The sequence below is a fragment of the Limulus polyphemus genome, unplaced genomic scaffold, assembly GCF_000517525.1.
Source record: "Limulus polyphemus unplaced genomic scaffold, Limulus_polyphemus-2.1.2 Scaffold2210, whole genome shotgun sequence".
NCBI classification, from domain to species: domain Eukaryota; kingdom Metazoa; phylum Arthropoda; class Merostomata; order Xiphosura; family Limulidae; genus Limulus; species Limulus polyphemus.
The window spans coordinates 92,357-111,663 of NW_013667820.1; the positions used below are offsets into that span (position 1 = coordinate 92,357).

Consider the following 19,307-nt stretch of genomic DNA (forward strand, 5'->3'; position numbering starts at 1 on the left):
TTTCTTATATATATATATATATATATATATAAGATTTATGGTGAAATTTGTAATGCAACTAAACACACCAGTCGTTTTTGTGGAAAACTAATAATAAAGCTTGGTTCAGATTTAAATATTAAAGTATCATGAAATAATTTAATGTTAAGATTTAAAACCTTTCAATTAATATGTATTTTTGTGTACAATATATTTCCTTAACACAAAAAGTATTTTCAAAGTTGTAGTTACAAAAATATTTTGTATAGATATAAATGGCTTATCTCAGTATCTAGCACAATAAATATATACATCTATATATCTATTGAGCATTTTTTTTTTGAGCTTAACCAAAATAACAGAGCTAATATGTTTCTTGCAGTTCTTGTTGTACAAGGTTTACTGGTGAATGTCAGTTCTCTAATGTACAGAGGGTTGAGTATGATATATTAAAACGACTTTGGAGCCTCACCAAGTAGTTACTATCCATGTCACCAGATCAGGTCATACTCTATCTGACGATCGTGCATCTTTACAATAGCCTTGCAATGTAGATTTTATTGCTAAAAGCTCCCTGATAAAACAGTCATATACAAAGCACTCCGTTCCTCAGAGGACAGCGGTTTTCCAATGCCTTTTTTCGACAATTCGTTCTTACAGATATCCATAGGTAACTTTACCGGTTTCTTTAGGTATAGAACGAAACATGTTGGCCTCGTTTTGAATATGGAGATCTTCTATATTATGTTGTGAACTGTTGCTTAAGCCACGTGGACGGCTTTTGCCACTGACCTTTGTGTTCGCGGATTCTCACCTGTTACAAGACGGACTTTGCCAACTACAGCTGGGGTACGACTTGTTGTAAGTCTCTTTTTGGACGTTCCTGTGCCTAAAGTTGATCAATAATCTTTTGTTTTCGAGTTATATTAAATACAAAGGATATCTTGGAAAATCTAAATCCCTGATCTGAACACATCATTACGATATGAATATGTGAATATTTTGCGTCGTAAAGGACTGTTACTTACCTTTCTCAGAAACGATCACTCTTTGGTGGAGTATTTACTATGACCGCTAAACAATGTAAAAATGTAGTTCTGATACAATCTGTTTCACGCAACTTTTTATTAACTGTTGTTGTCACGTGAATTAATGACCTATTTGTTCGTGTTAATATAACGTACTTACCACTGTGTATTTATAAAACAATATATATAATTTATTTAGCAAACTGAAGAAAACTTGTAAGGTTAAACACACACAGATCTACATACACGTATATCTTGGAAATTCTTTACATAAGATATATTCACGAAGTTTACTTAAGACTTCTTATGTTATTTTAAGCAGGAGTAAAATTATGATAACAATTCAGACAACAGTAGAAGGTGATCTTATATATAAGAGTAAAGGTGAAAATGAAAACCACATGATGATCAGGGTTAAAAATTGAAACACATAAATAGTCACGTTAAGCAGGTAAGCTTTGAAAATTAGGTGTGGACAAGAGTCCTTATGTTAAAACTGAAACTATACAAAAATAAAAGCCACAGTAAAAACTTTTAAGAATCATGTTGAAAGTAATGCCAGATAATAATCGTATGAAAATAGAATGCATGTAAGAGTCAGGGCTAAAACCAAAAAGCGTTTACTTGTTCAAAAGCCTAATGTCTATAAATGAAGAAGACATTTTAACAATATCAACCCAGGAACCTTATTTTGGATAGCCAGATAAAAGAACTCGAGAAAATCAAAAGCAAATATAAATTTACCATTTTTTTGCAAGATTAATAGTTAGTGTTATTTAAACACTACAAGTAGAAAAAAGACATATGACATGTAAAAAGATCTTAATATCATTTTTTGGTAACTCGTAGGATTGGATTGTAAAATTGGTATACGAACTAAAACTCCAAATATCCTTTTTTATTTTTGAGTAAAAAAGACAAATTATATTTGCCTCTAATAAATCAGACATAATCGAGCATTACTGTTCTGTTGAAAGTACTTACTTGATCAGAACAATATCCAACTAACCGACTGTTGATTTCGGCATCTTCGAGTTCCGGATGCTCAGTCTTAACTTTCCGAATAGTTTCCGTCCGAGCAGCCAACAAGGCCACAAAAGTCGCTTCACTTGATGTTGTCTGTGGGAGATAAATAACATTTGAGAAATAACAAAAGTCGCCTCACTTGTTGTTGTCTGTGGGGGATAAATAACATTTGAGAAATAACAAAAGTCGCCTCACTTGATGTTGTCTGTGGGGATATACACAGATATACACCAAAACTATATGATTCTGTATATTCTCTATATCATAGATTTTTTAAACCTAAATTTAAAGCAATTTAGAACCTACCTGAATTACTCCGCCACCTTCACTATCCCTCCGAGTGTGTAAGAATTCCTCAGGAAGTCCGATCATTTTCCCTAACCAGTCCATGACAATAATCTCTAATTCCGTGCACGCCGGACTCGAAGCCTGATTGTTCCAGTGTCATAGGTTAGGATAATGAAACGTTGTTAATAACCATATATGTAATATAAAACGATAAGAGTACACATTTATTTGTTCAATGAATAAAAGATGATGTAGAGGCCTAATCTATTCTTTGATTGCTACTCCTTTTCTCTCTTCCAAGCAGCACTGATAAGCTACGAATTCAGTGGAAGTAGCGAAGCAAAGATTAGACAAGTAATAAAAACATTTTATAAATGTAAAACGATGTAGGGATGTCAGTACCAAAAAATGCAAACAAGAAGATAGGGATAATACAGCTATACATAGATCATCCCTACGTGACTTTTAATATTAAAATTTAATGTTACACTGTAAAATGTATACTTGACTTTAATATTACTGAAGTTTGAAGTTATACATTTTTGACTGATGGTGATACAGGTTCTTTATCATAATATTATGGTCATGTCAGGGTAGGCATCAATGTTCTTGTTTGCATTCTTTTTCGCACTACCATCCCTACATCATTTTACATTTACAAAATGTTTTTTATTACTTATTCTGTGACGCTTTTTCACAATCTGAGGTGTTTTTTAAGCGTTGGACTTATGATGTGAATATAAATAGAAAAGCTTTACAGACATCGTAGAATAGCTTTAAGAAGTATGCTACATTTCAGCTTACGTACAATCCAGAAAATAGTAAATGTATTTGCAATACATTTTATAGTGTATTAATTACACAGAGGTTGAGTATTTCATACTAAAATGGCGACTTTGAAGTTTCACCACATTGTTACAGTTTATGTCGCAATGCTCGGTCATGCGCTATCTGACGACTGTGAATCTTGACCATAGCGTAATTTCCATAAGTGCTCTGTATTAAGGCTGTAATGTTCAGAGCGCACCATTCTTTCTTTCAGGGTTTTTGCAATAAATTTAGTGTACGAGGAGGACAGTTTCTGAATACCTGTTTCAACTGTTTGATCATCCAAAATTTATAAGAGCTGCATCTGACGACTTAACCTGAATATCTTTGTTACGGAATAGCGTAAGTACCCATTTCATTCTCCAGCTGCTTGAGGTATAAAGTCGTGACAGAACAACATGTATAGTAGCTACATTTTGATTTTGCTTGGTATTATGTAGGTAATGTGATGCCACCAAAACCTGATTGCTTTTATTAAATGTATACAACAGTCATTCCGACGCAAAATATTCATACGCTCGGACCATAAAGATGAATTTAGATTGAGGATTTAGAAATTCTTTGTACTTAATGACATTGAAAAACAAAGGAATGTGGATCAATTTGGGACACCAAGACCATCCAGAAAAAGATCTGCAACAAGTCGTATTCCAGCCGTGGTAAGCAAAGTGCATTGTCTTGTAACAGGTGAGAGTCCATGACAAAAGCTACCACGTGTTACAGACAACAGTGAGAAACATAACCAAGAAAGTTCTTCATCTGGAAAATTGACACTAATCACATGTACGTAAGCTGCTCCACGAGATATCTAAGAATGGAAGATCAGCTGTTAAAAACTGGATAGATAAACTGTTCCTAGTCTGGAAAAAATAGCAGTATGTGTACTTTGATGAGTGTAACAAATCTCGCGCTATCTTCTACTGGCCAATGGATGAAAAATGTTTCCAAGAGTGGCACATGACATGTCGTTAAACTTATTCCAAGGAATTTATGTTCGTCACTAGATAGCATACCAGGTACAAATTAGGGATCAGGAGAGTGGATAAAAAAAAAAGTTCAAAGTGAACTTTGCTTACTATTAGTCCAATATTCTGGACTCTTTGTATCACCTACAAATACCGGTTTATGGAAACGAATCTAATATGATATGGATCCACCAAGACAAAGCTTCCAGTCGCAGTCAACTGTAAAATTAAATTGGCTTTTATGTCACTCCATTTGAAGACATGTCTATCAAGTCATCGGATACAGTGTCTATGTATTTTTGTGCAATTATACTGTTGATTGTTTGATTAAGTGCAAAGCTACACAATAGGCTGTTTGCACCCTATCAACCACGGGGAAATGAACCCTGGACTTTTGCGTTGTAAGTTCGTAAACTTAGCGTTGAATTGAGTAGGAGACAAACTGTTGAAATGGGAGTTAGGAAACCATTGTTCTCATTCACAAGATGAATTAATGAAAGTACGCAGGGAGGAGTGGTGTACTTTGGACAAAACATCCTAACTAAAGAGCAATATGGATGGAAACTACACTGCAGGGATCTCTTTAAGATGCGTAGTCAGCAGATAGAGCATGCCCGAACGTGGTGAGATGGACTGTATGGACTTGGTGAGGTTCCAAAATCTTGTTAATATAAAGTATTCAGCACTTTTGGACAGGTAGAAATGTTATATTTAGGCACTAAAAGTAGTTTGCAATAAACACTCAAAGAAACACAACAAGAATTATTCCGTATTAAATGGAGTATTTTAACTGAGGTTTATAAAAAATAAGCGTACATATCAGCAAGTTCGTAATAAATACACCATTCTATTAAAGTTATTATTACAAACAAGTAATTCAGTGAAGAAATTGTTGATATAAAGCTTATAATTACTTTTCCTGGTTTTGAATCTGCATTAAAATGTGAGAATAATTTGGAAAATTACAAATTAAACAATTTAATTATTATCGAACTGTCTCAATGAATTAATTAGACTCAATTAGGCATATAAAATTTAAAATAACATTTTTGATGTATAGGAATTCCGTAAAGGTGAAAATAAATCGAATGGTAGGAGGATACATAATATCTATATTAACGTGGATTATCTACTTTAAACAGTTGTAATAATCTTCTAAGTGTAGTGAATTAAAATCATCGTGAATTCTGCCAACTCCAGACAATGCCAAAAGATATTTCCATTTATTTTCTTGTTTGAATCTCACTAAATATGAAATGATTTGCTTTTTACGTTACTACATTTTCGAATTATTTTACTATCGATTAATATAAGTTGCACATGATCATTATAAAGAAAATAATAAGTCCTATTTACTCCTAGAAAACACTCAAATAGTTTTACGTAAAAATGTATACCAGATAGAAGCTATTTTTAGAAGTTTTGATTTTTGTCATTCACTAAGTCTCCACTAGCGAGTACTTACGAAGCCTTATATCATCAATCATCATTTAAAGAAAAGAAACACCTACCCAAGTAAATCCCAAACAGCCGATAGCGTCTGCAAGCATATCTCCTAGTAAAGACGCAGGAGAATTAAGGGCAGGGAAGTACGCATGCATGTACGGGCTTTGCCAGTGGGTAACCTGTAAAGTGAATGAAACGTACAAAGTGTATTTCCTAAAGAATTGATTTATTTTTCATTGGGTGAAGCTAACTTTACTGCACTCAACTAATTTTTATAACAACCAATCATGCATGCGTTCCTGGAGTTTAAAATGTATTTAGGACCATTAAGAAATTCCAACTTTTAGACGCTATACTTAAAAAAGCAAAAAAACTTCTCTGAACCTATATAAAACAATTTTTATAAAATAATTACTCCAAGCAACTAATCACATACGCAACTGTTAATAATTCGCAATATTAGTTATTCATTGGACTTGTCCTATCAAATATTAATAATAACAACATTGGGTAATTTAACCATTTATAACACTGACAGAAGATAATATGACCAGAAATGACTATACACAATGAAATGATTTTTTGGAATATTACTACAGCCGTAATTAGTTTTCTTTATGGTAAAACCATGAAGAGTTTTCAGTAAGGTAACTCACACCAGGCATCACAACACGCTCCACATCGGCAAATATGAAATCCCATGATTCACCCTCTACTGGAGCTTCCTCGGGCAGAAGTGATTTCATGTATCCAGGCTTGACGTCAGGAAAAACGCGTCGATGTCGAATATTTTGCAAGTAGTCAGTGATATAGTCCACTAATTCCTTGCCTAAATAAAACAATATTTTTGTCGTAAAACTGGAACATTTATTAAAGCAGATAAAAATATCTCACTTACACAACTCTTTTGTAAAGTTTGCTCGGGCGGAAGCAACCTGATATATATTGAAGCTTAAAAATGGCATTTGCGAATGTTTTGTAAGTAGCCACTGATATAGTCCAATGAAAGCTTACACAAATAAAATAATATTTTGTGTCATGTCTAAAAAATGAATAATTATAAATACCTCGTAACAATTGTAGTGTTTTCACAGATTCTTATCTTGCACTAAAAATGATGGGTTCTCAAATTTTCTTGGTTCAAGGCTCTTCAGAACGTTCACCTTCCTGACTGAGAACTCTTAAACTAAGAATCCATAGAAATGGGGTGGCTTACATTAATAAGGTTACTCTTTCCTATCTTATTCTCCTCACAGCCACCCACGCTTGTTGTTATTATTAAGGGCGCGGATACTTTTCATGGGGCAGCGTCATTTGGGAGAGAATATTCTAAACATGCTGTGCCTCTCTTGAAATAATTTTATGGTTTATCTGTGGTCTCTGGACTATAATTTGGGAACTCTTGATATACGGCACTACAACTGAGTACTTTCGACTCAAAGATATTGTACATGTTAAAGGAAAAGTTTTAGGTTTAAAACCATCATTCTAGTGGAGTTTCTCACAATATGATCTCATTTTGCTCTTATCGATATATTAGTAAAACCAACACAGAGGACAAAAAACAAGCGAAAGTGAACGATTTTGAAACTGGAACTAAATATAGCATATATTAAACATTATTGTTGAAAGTATATTGATCAAGCCAGGTTCAAAGAACTTACTGTTTTCGAGAGTACATGAATTATTTATTATTACACATTACATTTATTTCGACAGCAGCTCGAAACATCGAATTGTTCAACCAAAAGTACCCCAAAGAGCTACTAACTTTCAGCGACATTTAGACGTATGAGGTTTTTGCCGAAATATTCTATTGAAATACCTCCAAGAAGATATGATAGGTATAGTACACAAATCTTAAATTGGTGTTGCATAGTTACTACGTTCAATTTATCACAAAGATACTATATCCTATAACCCGAGCGCTTTTGAAACATGGAGCTTTCTTCTTTAGGGACAAACTAGGGATGTTACGTTCATATAATCTACACACTTGATATATATGTTTGTTTGATGAGTAATCGATTGATTATTGTACACTTAATTTTTTCTATGTTGTCGTCCAGAGACTGGTTTTAAGCATGCTGTGTTCCGAACTTTAAAGCTAACCTCGTTTTCTGTATTCTTCCAAATCCATGATGATCTCAACCTGGAGTATCAGTCCAATTTTGTAGAGATGACACCTGGTGTAGCCTTTAAAGTTTCTTCTATACTTCCAATGTCTATCTTGTCTGCAAAACAATCACACCATTAATGGTTTGTTACTAAAATTGGAATCAATTTATTAATTTTCGCAAATTTATTATCAATGGTAAAGAAAGTTTATTTGCTGTTGTTAAACTTGGATGATCAAAATAATCGTCATAACAAAACCGCTTATGGTACCACAGTATATTTTAATTAAGAAAGCAGCACTTTTTAATTCTTAGTCATTAAAAGCACGCACCTTTTTAACAGTTTTAAAAGACAACTATTGAAGATATGCGCTGATATCTCAGACATAGTTAAAAGTAAAACTTTTCCTTATGTTTCGACATATACTAAATGTCGTGTATTAATGCAGTTTATTAAATACAGGTAAGGTGATAACACGTAGTATAATGTAAGAATGGCGAGGCTATGCTTGTGTTGACATTTCCAATGTTGCACCATGACACATGGACGATAAATAGAAATTTATTACTGTATTTTAATAAAAGTTAACTGTGCTGTGATTTTGGTAAAAAAATATTGGTGTGGTAAAATCGGCGCTTCATAATAGATATTGTTATGGGCCCGTTTCACCATAATATGTCCAAAGTTAATATGCACATAAATTTTACAATAATTGTTATTTACCAGGAACACGCATGGACTTTTGGACAAATATCTAAAATAAATAAACAAACAATTTACCAATGCATTTGTTTCGAGCGCACTGTGGTCGTGGCGAACTGTGGATCCGAAGTTCCGTGGGTCGTTATAAAAGAACCCATTAATCTATTAGAGTATACCACAATTTGGCGGTGTGAGGCACATTCCTTCTAGTCTATCAATTTCAAATTAGGATCGGCTAGCGCGGATAGCTCTCGAGTAGCTTTGCGCAAAATTCGACAAACATCAAGGAACAAATGTATTCAAATGTAGGTTCATTCACTTAGACAGTACTTGGAAAAATAGCATATAAGCCATTGAAGAAGACAATAGACGGGTGTGGAAGAGTTTTAACTCTATATTTACTTTGTCTGGTTTGTCAAAAAAACAATTTAGTGATACTTCTTAGTCTTTTAATCTTGTGTTGTAACTGAAATAAATTATAACAATTTTTGGTAGTGACTCTTGGAGGACATTCATTCAGGCCTCTGAACGTTTTTAACTACAGTTTATGTAGAATAAAAAAGAAACAAACAAAAACGACAAACTTTTTGGACACAGATGATACCAAGAAGTGTTTAGGGAAATGCTTTCGTCTTCTTCGTCCTACAAAGTGACATAATTTAACTAGCTGGTAAATTTGTAGAGACGGAATGATAAATTGTAGACATGCATTAGTGAATTGACAGGTGGAGAAAAGTCGAGAGGGAAGTGTGAGTGGATGTTTGTGCACAAACCACTGTTTATGTTCCCTGTTCTATGCTACAGCAGCTAAGAGCTAGTACAAGTAACGGAGTTTAACACATGTGTTTTTGAGGAATGAGTACGTTTATTTTAGTTTGTGTGGATACGTTATTTGAGACAACTATATGTGAGTGTGTGTGTATGGTTGTAAGCAAAGCCGATAGCTTTTTAAACATAATATTTATTATTTAATAGCTAAAATTAATATTCTTAAGCTTTGAATATTTATGTACGTGATATGGAAATTAAATGTGTGAATGATATTAAGGTAGAATTTATGAAAATAATAACAAGTGGAAAAATATTTAAAAAAAGTGAAAGTATACGAATGAGTGCACCAAAAAGTGAGGAAACAAGGAAGGAATGGGCATGGTGTAATAAAATTTTCTCAGTACAACTTCACAAGAGGATGTATCCAACATCCGACCCATGCCTACTTCGTTTATTTTTTTCTATTTTGTATACAATAAACTAAATGGACTAAACTTATAAAACGTAGTCATGTTTATCATGCAATGACTAGAGGTTTCTGTGAATCGAATTATTGGAGGCAGTATGTATGTATACGGCACCAGAAGAAGAAGATATTCGGGTGGACCCATAACTTGTATCTTTTTTTTTCTTTACAACATGTTCCTCCTTTTGCGATTGCATGAGAAAGCAACAGGATTTCTTACATTAGCTATATAGGTAGATTAAAACATGAAGATAAAAAATCCTAAGAAATTTATGTGTATCTATGTCATGGATTCGTTACTATTTATACAAAAGTAGAAGAATTATAGACGTACATTTGTATCTACCCATAATTTGTATAATATCATGAACACAGAAAAACGAGGTAGGCATGGACTAGATGCTGGACACACTAATTGTAAGGTTGTATAGAGGAAGTTGTATTACACCATGCCCATTCGTACCTTGTTTCCTCACTTTTTCTTTCATACAAAGTGATATGATCTTATGCATCATTTATTTATTTGCGTTGATATCCTGTATGTATATCATCAGCGTGGGTGTGCACCATAACACTATGGTATGTGTAAATAATGGTATATGTGTGTGGTATGCATTCTCTTCACTTATGGTATGTATACACATTGTGATTGTGCATGTGTGCTGTACATGTGGTGGCACACACCCTATAGTGTGCAATGTCATTTGGGTGATGTAGTGTGAATTGTGGTTGTGTGCATGTACTAAGGGTTGATAAATTAGTTCAGACAAGAACTAGAAAACTGGTATTGCAGGTTGGCATCTATGAAAGAAATATTTATGAAGTCTTGTAAACCAATAAATATACCTTGACAGGAATAGCTTTCGTCCCTTTTTGAATAACGGCGAGACTCATCAATCGGCTCCCACACTTAGTCAGGATATGGAGTGAGCGAGCAGAACTATGTTTTTTAAAATGGCGTCCCTGTTCAAGGTATCACCTGATGCACGTCAAATAGCTGTTTTTTGATGATGTTTGGTACAGAAAAACGCCAGTACTAGCACGTGGTCCCTGTGCTATTGTTCTATTTGGTGCACTTAAAACTATGGTAAGTCTGTTTGTTATACAGTTAGAAGCGCTCAACAATGTCAGTCAGTCAGTGAGATTGAGAAATTTGTGGGTTTGTGAATTTTTGGTAACTTCTCTGCTGACTTTCTCAAGTGGTTATACGAATTGTAATTTTTTATGTGGTTTGTTTGTCACCTAAGTGTGTCTCTCGAATACTTTTGAAGATTGATTGTTTGATTGTTAAAGGTATATGAGTAAATAACTTGTATTGCATGTATAGTGTATCCACCCAATTCCTATTATAAGTATTACTGTACTTATGATAAGTGTAATTTAGCTGGCGTTTCCCGCAGTACCTAATACATTCATTTGAATTTGTCTTTACTAATTCTCAAATATATGGAAAACAAACAGAAACTCTTGAACTGAACAGGTACAATCATAGTCCTATTTCAACCAGTAAGTAGTACGTTCACGACATCAAAGCAAACGTAATATTTTTTGAGAATATTATATTTGAAGCGCTATTCACTGTGAAATAGAGACATATGTAAACGTTAGATTTTCTTTAGTAATTGGACAGCTTTGATTTTCATAAGTTAATTTACTGCATGATCTTAGTAGCATTGTACATGTTTATCCTGTAATGTTTGTCTGAAACTCAAAAGCATGCTTAAAACCAAAGTTTTCAGTTTTTCCAATATAACAAAAGTCTAAAATCCCTGAGAAAGTAAAGAAAGCCGAGTAATTCTTAATAATAAAAAGAGAGAAAATCGCCAGTAGGGTCATTTTAACTGTACAAACAATAAAACCATTTCTGAACATTAATAAACAGAGTAATAAGTAATTTAATGCTTCTAAGTATAGGTTGATTGTTTACTGAAACTTTTATCTTATTTTCATTGATAACCTTCAATTTTTTAATTATTCTCAATTGTCCAAATGTACAATTCAAGTTGTTACAGTATGGGAAGTACTTATGCTGTAATGGATTCCTGTTTAACTTGACCTTTAACCCTTCTTGTGTATAGTTCCCATGTAATGTCTTCATATTTCTGACAAAGTATACTAATGCTTTTAATCGCGTTTTAAATGAAAGATTTAGAAATAAGAGACTAAACTTTAGAAAACCTGATGATCTGTTTTAGGCTTTCGAGTAACAGTAACAATATTTTAGCCACATATTAGTTCATTCGAATGATGCCCATGATTTCGTCAGTGCTCTTGGACACTAATGTCTGTTCTCATATTTGCAGTGTTAAATTGTTGAACCACTTCTGAGACATTATTGGAGAAGAGTCCACTATAATAATCTCAATGTGTGAATGAGTTTACTTTTCCAAAATTAACTAAAACGATGTTTAATTTTAGACTAAATATAATGGCTCAACTAATTGTTTTCCGTTGGTAACAAATCTTTCCGGACATTTGGGAAATCCTTTGTGAGTTTCAACATGACAAAGCACTCCGTCGCCAAAAGACAGTTACACTCACTCCTGAGCTTATGGGAGAAACCCCGATGTGCCACAGATTGGGATCTAGAAAGTCTTCTCATGTAATGAGTTGCATTTACGTCACATACAGATAAATTATCAGTGAACTAAGCGGTGTCTATGTTAATGCAGTGTCAGCTCTTCAGGGAAGCTTAATCGAAACACAGTGCTAAATTTAAATGTTCTTGACTTCTCAGTCACAATTTTGGACAGCAACAGTGACAGCAACTGACAATGAGAATCACAAAATTTTTACTTACTTAATTACTAACATTATGCCTATTACAGGAATGTAGCAATCACTGTTCATTTTATCAGCGCCTGAACAGTTACAAAAAACAAACAAACAAAACAAATGGTGCAATGCAACCGGTTTTACAACTAAAAGTATGGAAGCCTATACTAATTTGATAAGTGTTCAGCCAAAATTTCATTCTTACGAATGAGGGCAAAATATAATACACGGAGACAGAAGCTCTAAACATAATTAAAATATTCATTTTGCTCAATAAGCCGGTGTTCATTTAACTTATAAAATACCAGTTGAAATGCTTTATTGATGTATTAGGTTACAATGAGTTTTATTTCCCAAATGTTTGTTTTAAAATTTCTAAAACCACACAAGAATTTACACACGATATATAAAATCGTACATGAGGGAGACACCAAACTCAAAATTTTTGGAGAGGCCTTAGGTGCGATTGACAAACATTTTTAATTGTGGGTACTTTACGTTTACACCAGTTTTGTGCCATGTGTATATATTCATTTAACTATAGTATATAGCACACAAAATCTAACGTTCTAAATGGAAACACAACGAGATAACATAATCATTCTATTGTTTTGTGATTTATGTATATCTGAAGAAGGGAATTATGCCCGAAACGTCATGCTAATAGATATCTTTTTAAATGGTATAAATATATTACTTGTCACCATCCATATAACTTTTTAATGTTGACTATTGGTATATAGTATACTAGAGAAGTCGGTTGCAGATTTATAAAAGAAGATACAGAAATCTATAGTTGCGTCTTTATGGTTAAAGTTAGCGTTGAATTGAAACTATTGACTTTTAAAAGTTACTTCAAGTAAAGATTGAAAGATTCATTTTTTTGGAGTTGCTTCAAGCAAACGTTGATGGTATTTATCTTTTGGAGTGTTTTAAGAAAAGGTTGAAGTTACTCACCTTTCCGAATTGTTCGATGTAATGGTTGATATTAATTACCTTTTGGAATTGTTTGAAGTAAGGGTTGAATTACTTATACCTTTGAAATAATCATCATGTAACTACACCTTTCATTACCTACATTTAACTTTAACAGTCTTTATTTACCTCCACCTTTCACTACCTACAGTTAACTTTTAACAGTTTTCTACTTCTCATAACTATTACAAGGGGTGAATCGCTTGAGCTGAAATCAGTAAGACTCAGATATGTCTCTCTCAACTTTCGATTAACTGGAGGTTGTATCCCTCTCATTTCCAGCACTGAGCGTTAAGGTTTGCTCCTATAGAACTCATCACTCTTTGAACCTAAGTTACACCTCTACAGTTGGAGATTAGAAACCCTGTAGTACTTACTTGTAATAAAATAAAGATGTAATAATATTCAAGCATGAACATAAATGCGAACATCAGTATATCTTTTTCACGTCCTGGATTTTAGATTATTTGTAATAAATGTAATGCTCTTTCTACGTATGACTCATAAGTACTATTTTACTTACTTAAAATTTACTCCTACAAATATTACCTTTACACCTGCCTCCCGGTGGCTCAACATTAAACCAGTAGAATTATGTCACTAAAAATTAGGCTTAGATATACGTGGTGGGCAGAGCACAGACAGCCCATTGTGTAGCTTTTTCAGAGGTTTATTGATTGTTTATTATTTTAGTTGAGAATACATAAAGATTTGTATTACATATATTTCTTTGTATGATGTAAGACGAAAAAAAGAGGTTTAAAATACTAGTTTACACATACTAGAACATAATTAATATAAGATTCAGCGTCTGTGTATGTATCATGTAACTCCTGCTAAACCGCTGGTCACACAAACTTCTAAATGGTACCAAATGAATCGTGTCGGTCCCGAGGTTGGCAAAAAGGTAAAACTTTTCACCCAACCTCTTAAGGAATCTGGGCATTTCACAAAATCTTTTACGAGGATTTTCCGAAAGGAGACTCCAAATTTGTCATTGGTTTACATTAGAACATGTAAATAAGTAGGCCTACTAATTACCGTTCATAACTTGGGTAAATAAATAAAATTTACATTATAGCGGCAATGATAATTAAATTAAAAAAGTGATAAATAGTAGTTCAAGCATTAAATTTGCATAATAGTGGCCCTGTAAATGTAGGCCATCGAACCATGGGCTCGCAAGTATATAAACAGGAACAGGAATATTATCATTAATATGCATAAAGAAATAATAAAATTCACTTTGAGAAAAAGGAGAGCTCACATGCTTGGATCTTATATACTTGTGTTATATAACAATTTCTGTTAAAGAATGCGTAAATTGCTAAATTAACCGTTTTTCTCTCTCAGTTTCAAGCTTTCACCAATTATTCGATGAGAAAAAACAATCAGCTGAAAAAGTGATATCATAAAACTATTTTAAAGTGTCACATGTCATGATAAGTTTTGTATGAGATCAAACTTTTTATCACAAAGGTTTTATTCACCGTTGACAAGAATGGCTCGTCACGAAAGCGACTTAGTCATGAGTACTTTTAAAACAGATCCCCGTCTTTAAGAAGTTAATAGAACATACGGAAGCTAATTAGTATTCAGATAACGGGTTTATTAAAGTTATTCCATAAACAATATCTTAATGTACAATGCAACAAGAGAAAGCGGTTTTAAAATATAATAATATAAATTGTCGTTTTAAAGAAAAGACGTATATCTAATGTTTACTCTCACCACTGTGTTTTTGATGATTATTGCATGACAAGTTACGTGTTGATTTTCAGCTCTTATCAATTAAATGCTCACGGAGATACGAAAACGTAAAATCGACTTTCGTCGAAAACCGAGTGTTATGTGACACCTATTTCCTAAAGGATGTTTTCCTTGCTGATTGTATATTAATGTTGTATGAGAACTTAGAAACTATACTGTTTTATTCAGTACTTCATTACCTCCTAATTGATGTTTTAAACGTTAACTTTTCTTAGTATCTTCTACTTCTGGAAAGTAATTAAACCTTGATAAGTAGTCATTTACACTTGAGGCTTAGTTTCTCATCACTTGTGTCAAGGGGAAATTACGTGGCTCTATTTTTCAATGGCATGATTGTTTTGCTCTGTCTCCACAATGTTAATATTTAATTTGATAGGTCGTTTACGAGCAAGGTTTAATGTATGACCAAAAGAAATTAGACAGAAAACTGAGTTAAGTGATCACAGTTTCTCTTTTGTTTCCCAAACCCTACATTCCCTGGCCTCATTACGGTGTGTAAGTGAGTGGACAAGTAAGAACAAGTAATATAAAATCGTGTCACATGTCTATTACACGGAAAAAGCTATAACGTTAGTTATTCTAATCCACTCACATGTTATACGAAACAGAAAAACAAATCTTACTTCTGATTGAGAATGATGACAATTGTTTTTAACATTAAGCTTGTAGACGTTAAGTGGCTCAAAAGTGACTTCAAGAGTTAGCATTTAACACACAATATAATATTCAGTGTATCCTACGATAATTCAGCATGTAACTTTGTATGTATGATGTATGTCCAGATAACTCCTCCCACAGTTCTGAAGCTAGCAGGCCAAACTGGCATGGAGTGTTCTTTATCCGTAAGACGTAGCTTTTCTACCAAAGGGGACTAAAACGCGCCCAGGAGGTCAACCAGGCGTGTTGTGGTCTATGGGTAGGTTTTCAGTGCCACTGAACCCGAATATGGAATATTATATACACATAATTTTGTGTTAGACGCCCCCCCCCCCCCCACCTCCCCGGTCTGGGGCGACATTTTTGAAACTGTGTACATACCACCATTCACAAACAAGCGGGATCAAACTTGGTTCACATGCTCAAGTACCATGGATGGAGGTTCTAATGTTTTTTTTCGAGTATACCCTTTGGTGTAGCTATAGATGAAATTGGCAATATTGAATTAGCTTGGCTCATATATTGAGGCACTTGTGAATTATGAGGGGGACCTTCAAGCCCAGCAGCAAAGCACGGGTGTTTTATGTTAGTTTTAATAAAAGAGGCACTGAAGCAAAATAAGTACTTGTGTTTACAAGTAAAAAAGTAATTGTTAGTTTCATGATACATTGCATAAAGATTTTATGATATCCACATAATAGTGTAGGGGCATATGTAGCAATAACAGCTTCCGTTGGAATTGCATGCTAATTTTTGGAACCTATGTTCTTTGTAATCTCTATTGTATAAGGGTTTAGAAAAAGTTTGGTTCCATTTTTTCTGATGGCTTTGAAGATTATTTCAATGTCATAAACTGTTGCTACCCTCAAAAATCCAGTAGGTGTGCAAAGTCATTCAAGTTGTATATGTAAAATGCCTACAGAATATAGTCATGTAGCATATCAAATGAAAGGTCTTGACTTAAGAAGATTGATAAATATGATTGTTGTTAAAGTTAATATTCAGGTGTACATATAACATTGCAAAATGTTCACTTATATTCACTCCAGTCAGTATGTGTTGACCCGTGACCTCATTTAGGGGTCACTTTTTATACCGTTCTTCTTACACAGATCTAGGTTTGCAGCTAATTTTGTTATATTTCAGCTCCTTTAGTATTATAACTTTTGTTTATTTTGTTTCAGATTCAGTTTATCCAGTTTCAATGCTTAAATCTTATATATATAAACCCTTTAGTATACATTCGTTTTAGTGTATATAGGTACCTTTCATGAGCTGAATATATAATTTAATATTGGGAAGATTTATATCTATGTTTTTATTTTGTTCAGGAAAAAGACAAAGTTAACACTGTCCAGGTGGTGGATAACACGTGCATGTGTAGTGGTTAGTTATAGTAATAGGTGGTGGTGATTGTGAAAAAAAAATCGCTTCAATTAACTAACAATGGCCGATTCTTCAAGCTAAGCCGGGTTTGTCCTTACTCAAAAACGACCCCGCTCTGAAACAGACTTTAGTGTTTGCCTCAAATGTCAACATCCTGGTAGGACGTTAATTAAAAACTAAAGTGTGAATTATATGAACGATTCATAGAGTGTACAAACCAACGAGCTGATTATGGTGATGTTGACTTCATGTCTGTCGGTAGAAAAATAGCAAATTTGTTACCAGATGATCTGATATCCAACTAGGCTACCTGGCACTTTGACTGCTGTAAACTGACAACCAACCAGACACATACTGATAGGTTGAAGACACTCTATGACAAAGCTCTACTAATTGGTGAAACCCCACAACCATCGACCAAAGGCAGACCATCAGCCACATTACAGAAGCCTGCAAGAGAGGATGAGACTAGATATAATCGGTCTTTCTCGGTTCAGTACAACAAGGAAAAGTGCTCCTTTTGCCAAAGTATTGAAACTAAAAACGTACATCAGATAAGTAGCTTCGATACAGGTAAACAGCTAAGAGAAGCTGTTAAAGCAAGTGATAATAGCATGGAAGGTTCAGCTAAGTGCAACATTGGATCCAAATCTCTATGATTTTCAGCATCATTTGCCATGCTGGGTGAGGTACGTTCAACGGTCAGATTCCACAGAAAAAGAGAGAGAGACCCGAAATGAAAAACGTACAACACATTAGCAATCACGTGTTTCAGCAGAAGTTGAATTTTATTGTTTGCTGAAGCGTCTTATTACTTCTGGTGCCATATTAAACATGGATGGCGTTCATATATCCTATCATGCACTGTTGAGACTACAAAATTCTGATAAACAAGTTTTACACGACGACAGCTGAAAGAAAATATTTTCTGTCATCTTCCTGAAGTAGAATTCTGCTTTTCACCTCGTGCTAATGAACCTGAACATCTGTGCTCTAAAGTGACTAAGAAAACGCTGCTGTTAATGACAAGGTAGGACAACAGGATGTGAATAAAGATATACAAGTCTATTTCATTGTACAAAACTAATTAGGCTGGAGATCCTCAAAGCGCATAAGACCATACTTTGGAAGTTTGAAGGTACGTTAACAACAACACATGATATTCCACATGTACTCAAAACCATTTTCAGGTGGATTGTTATAGGATCGATGTCAACACTCATGATTGACGATAGAGAGGAGTCACTTAACAGTCCTGTCGAGGTAATTTCTCAGAACATTATGTATGCTACCAAATCGGATAGACAGGCGGCGTACAAACTGAAGGGTGATGGACCAGCATTCCGCCATATGAATGAAAATCCATAGGTTCTTGGTTTAGGATTGACTGTACACCATGCTACACGGAATAATTCGGAAGTAGATCTATGACATAAATTTGGATAATCTGTGGATTATCAGCGTGTACTGCGTGTTGAAACCCAAACTGCCAATGCTGTTATCAAGCAGATGAACTGGTATGGTTGCGTATAGAGCGAAGAATTACAAATCAGTTCACTTCATCTTTGACCGTTATAATGTAGCAGAGCCTCTATAAAAGATGACAAGAAATCTTCAGTATGGAAAAAAAAACAGTGATGGCTACAGTTATGAAGTGATGGACTCGACACAGATCAAAGTTCCTCAGTAGCGCCAAGACTAAAGACAGCCTCACAGTTTAGTTGGCATGCAAGACCCTTGCTCACTTTACTTCAGGTGATCAATGCTTTGTTATCTCTACAAAAAATGGGGCTCAGTTACATTTTATAGATGCAGAGCCATGGTCTAGCACCCATGAGGAAGCAGATGCTCTCCTTATCTTGCATGCTCTACGTGCATCACAGCTAGGTCAGACAGTTCACGTTATGTCTCCTGACAGAAATGTGTTTGTTCTGGCTGTACGAAGACAACCACAGCTTGGAGAAGGTGCATGTATGATAGTTGGAACTGGGAATAAACGACGTGTTTGTTCTGGCTGTACGAAGACAACCACAGCTTGGAGAAGGTGCATGTATGATAGTTGGAACTGGGAATAAACGACGTGTTTGTTTTTTCTGGCTGTACGAAGACAACCACAGCTTGGAGAAG

At 34.3% G+C, this 19,307-nt stretch overlaps 1 protein-coding gene across 2 annotated transcripts in view; it reads right to left on the reverse strand.

Moving 5' to 3' along the window:
* LOC106466273 (histidine decarboxylase-like) overlaps positions 1 to 19,307 on the reverse strand; it is a 43,971-nt gene that overhangs the window by 14,837 nt on the left and 9,827 nt on the right. For both annotated transcript variants that reach the window (XM_013926534.2, XM_022394251.1), the window contains exons 2-6: positions 7,673 to 7,794; positions 6,217 to 6,389; positions 5,626 to 5,739; positions 2,340 to 2,462; positions 1,992 to 2,126 (exon numbers count right to left, since the gene is read on the reverse strand). In XM_013926534.2, coding sequence (XP_013781988.1) covers positions 1,992 to 2,126; positions 2,340 to 2,462; positions 5,626 to 5,739; positions 6,217 to 6,389; positions 7,673 to 7,700 — 573 coding nt within the window. In that variant the 5' untranslated portion in view covers positions 7,701 to 7,794. The remainder of the gene's footprint in view (positions 1 to 1,991; positions 2,127 to 2,339; positions 2,463 to 5,625; positions 5,740 to 6,216; positions 6,390 to 7,672; positions 7,795 to 19,307) is intronic.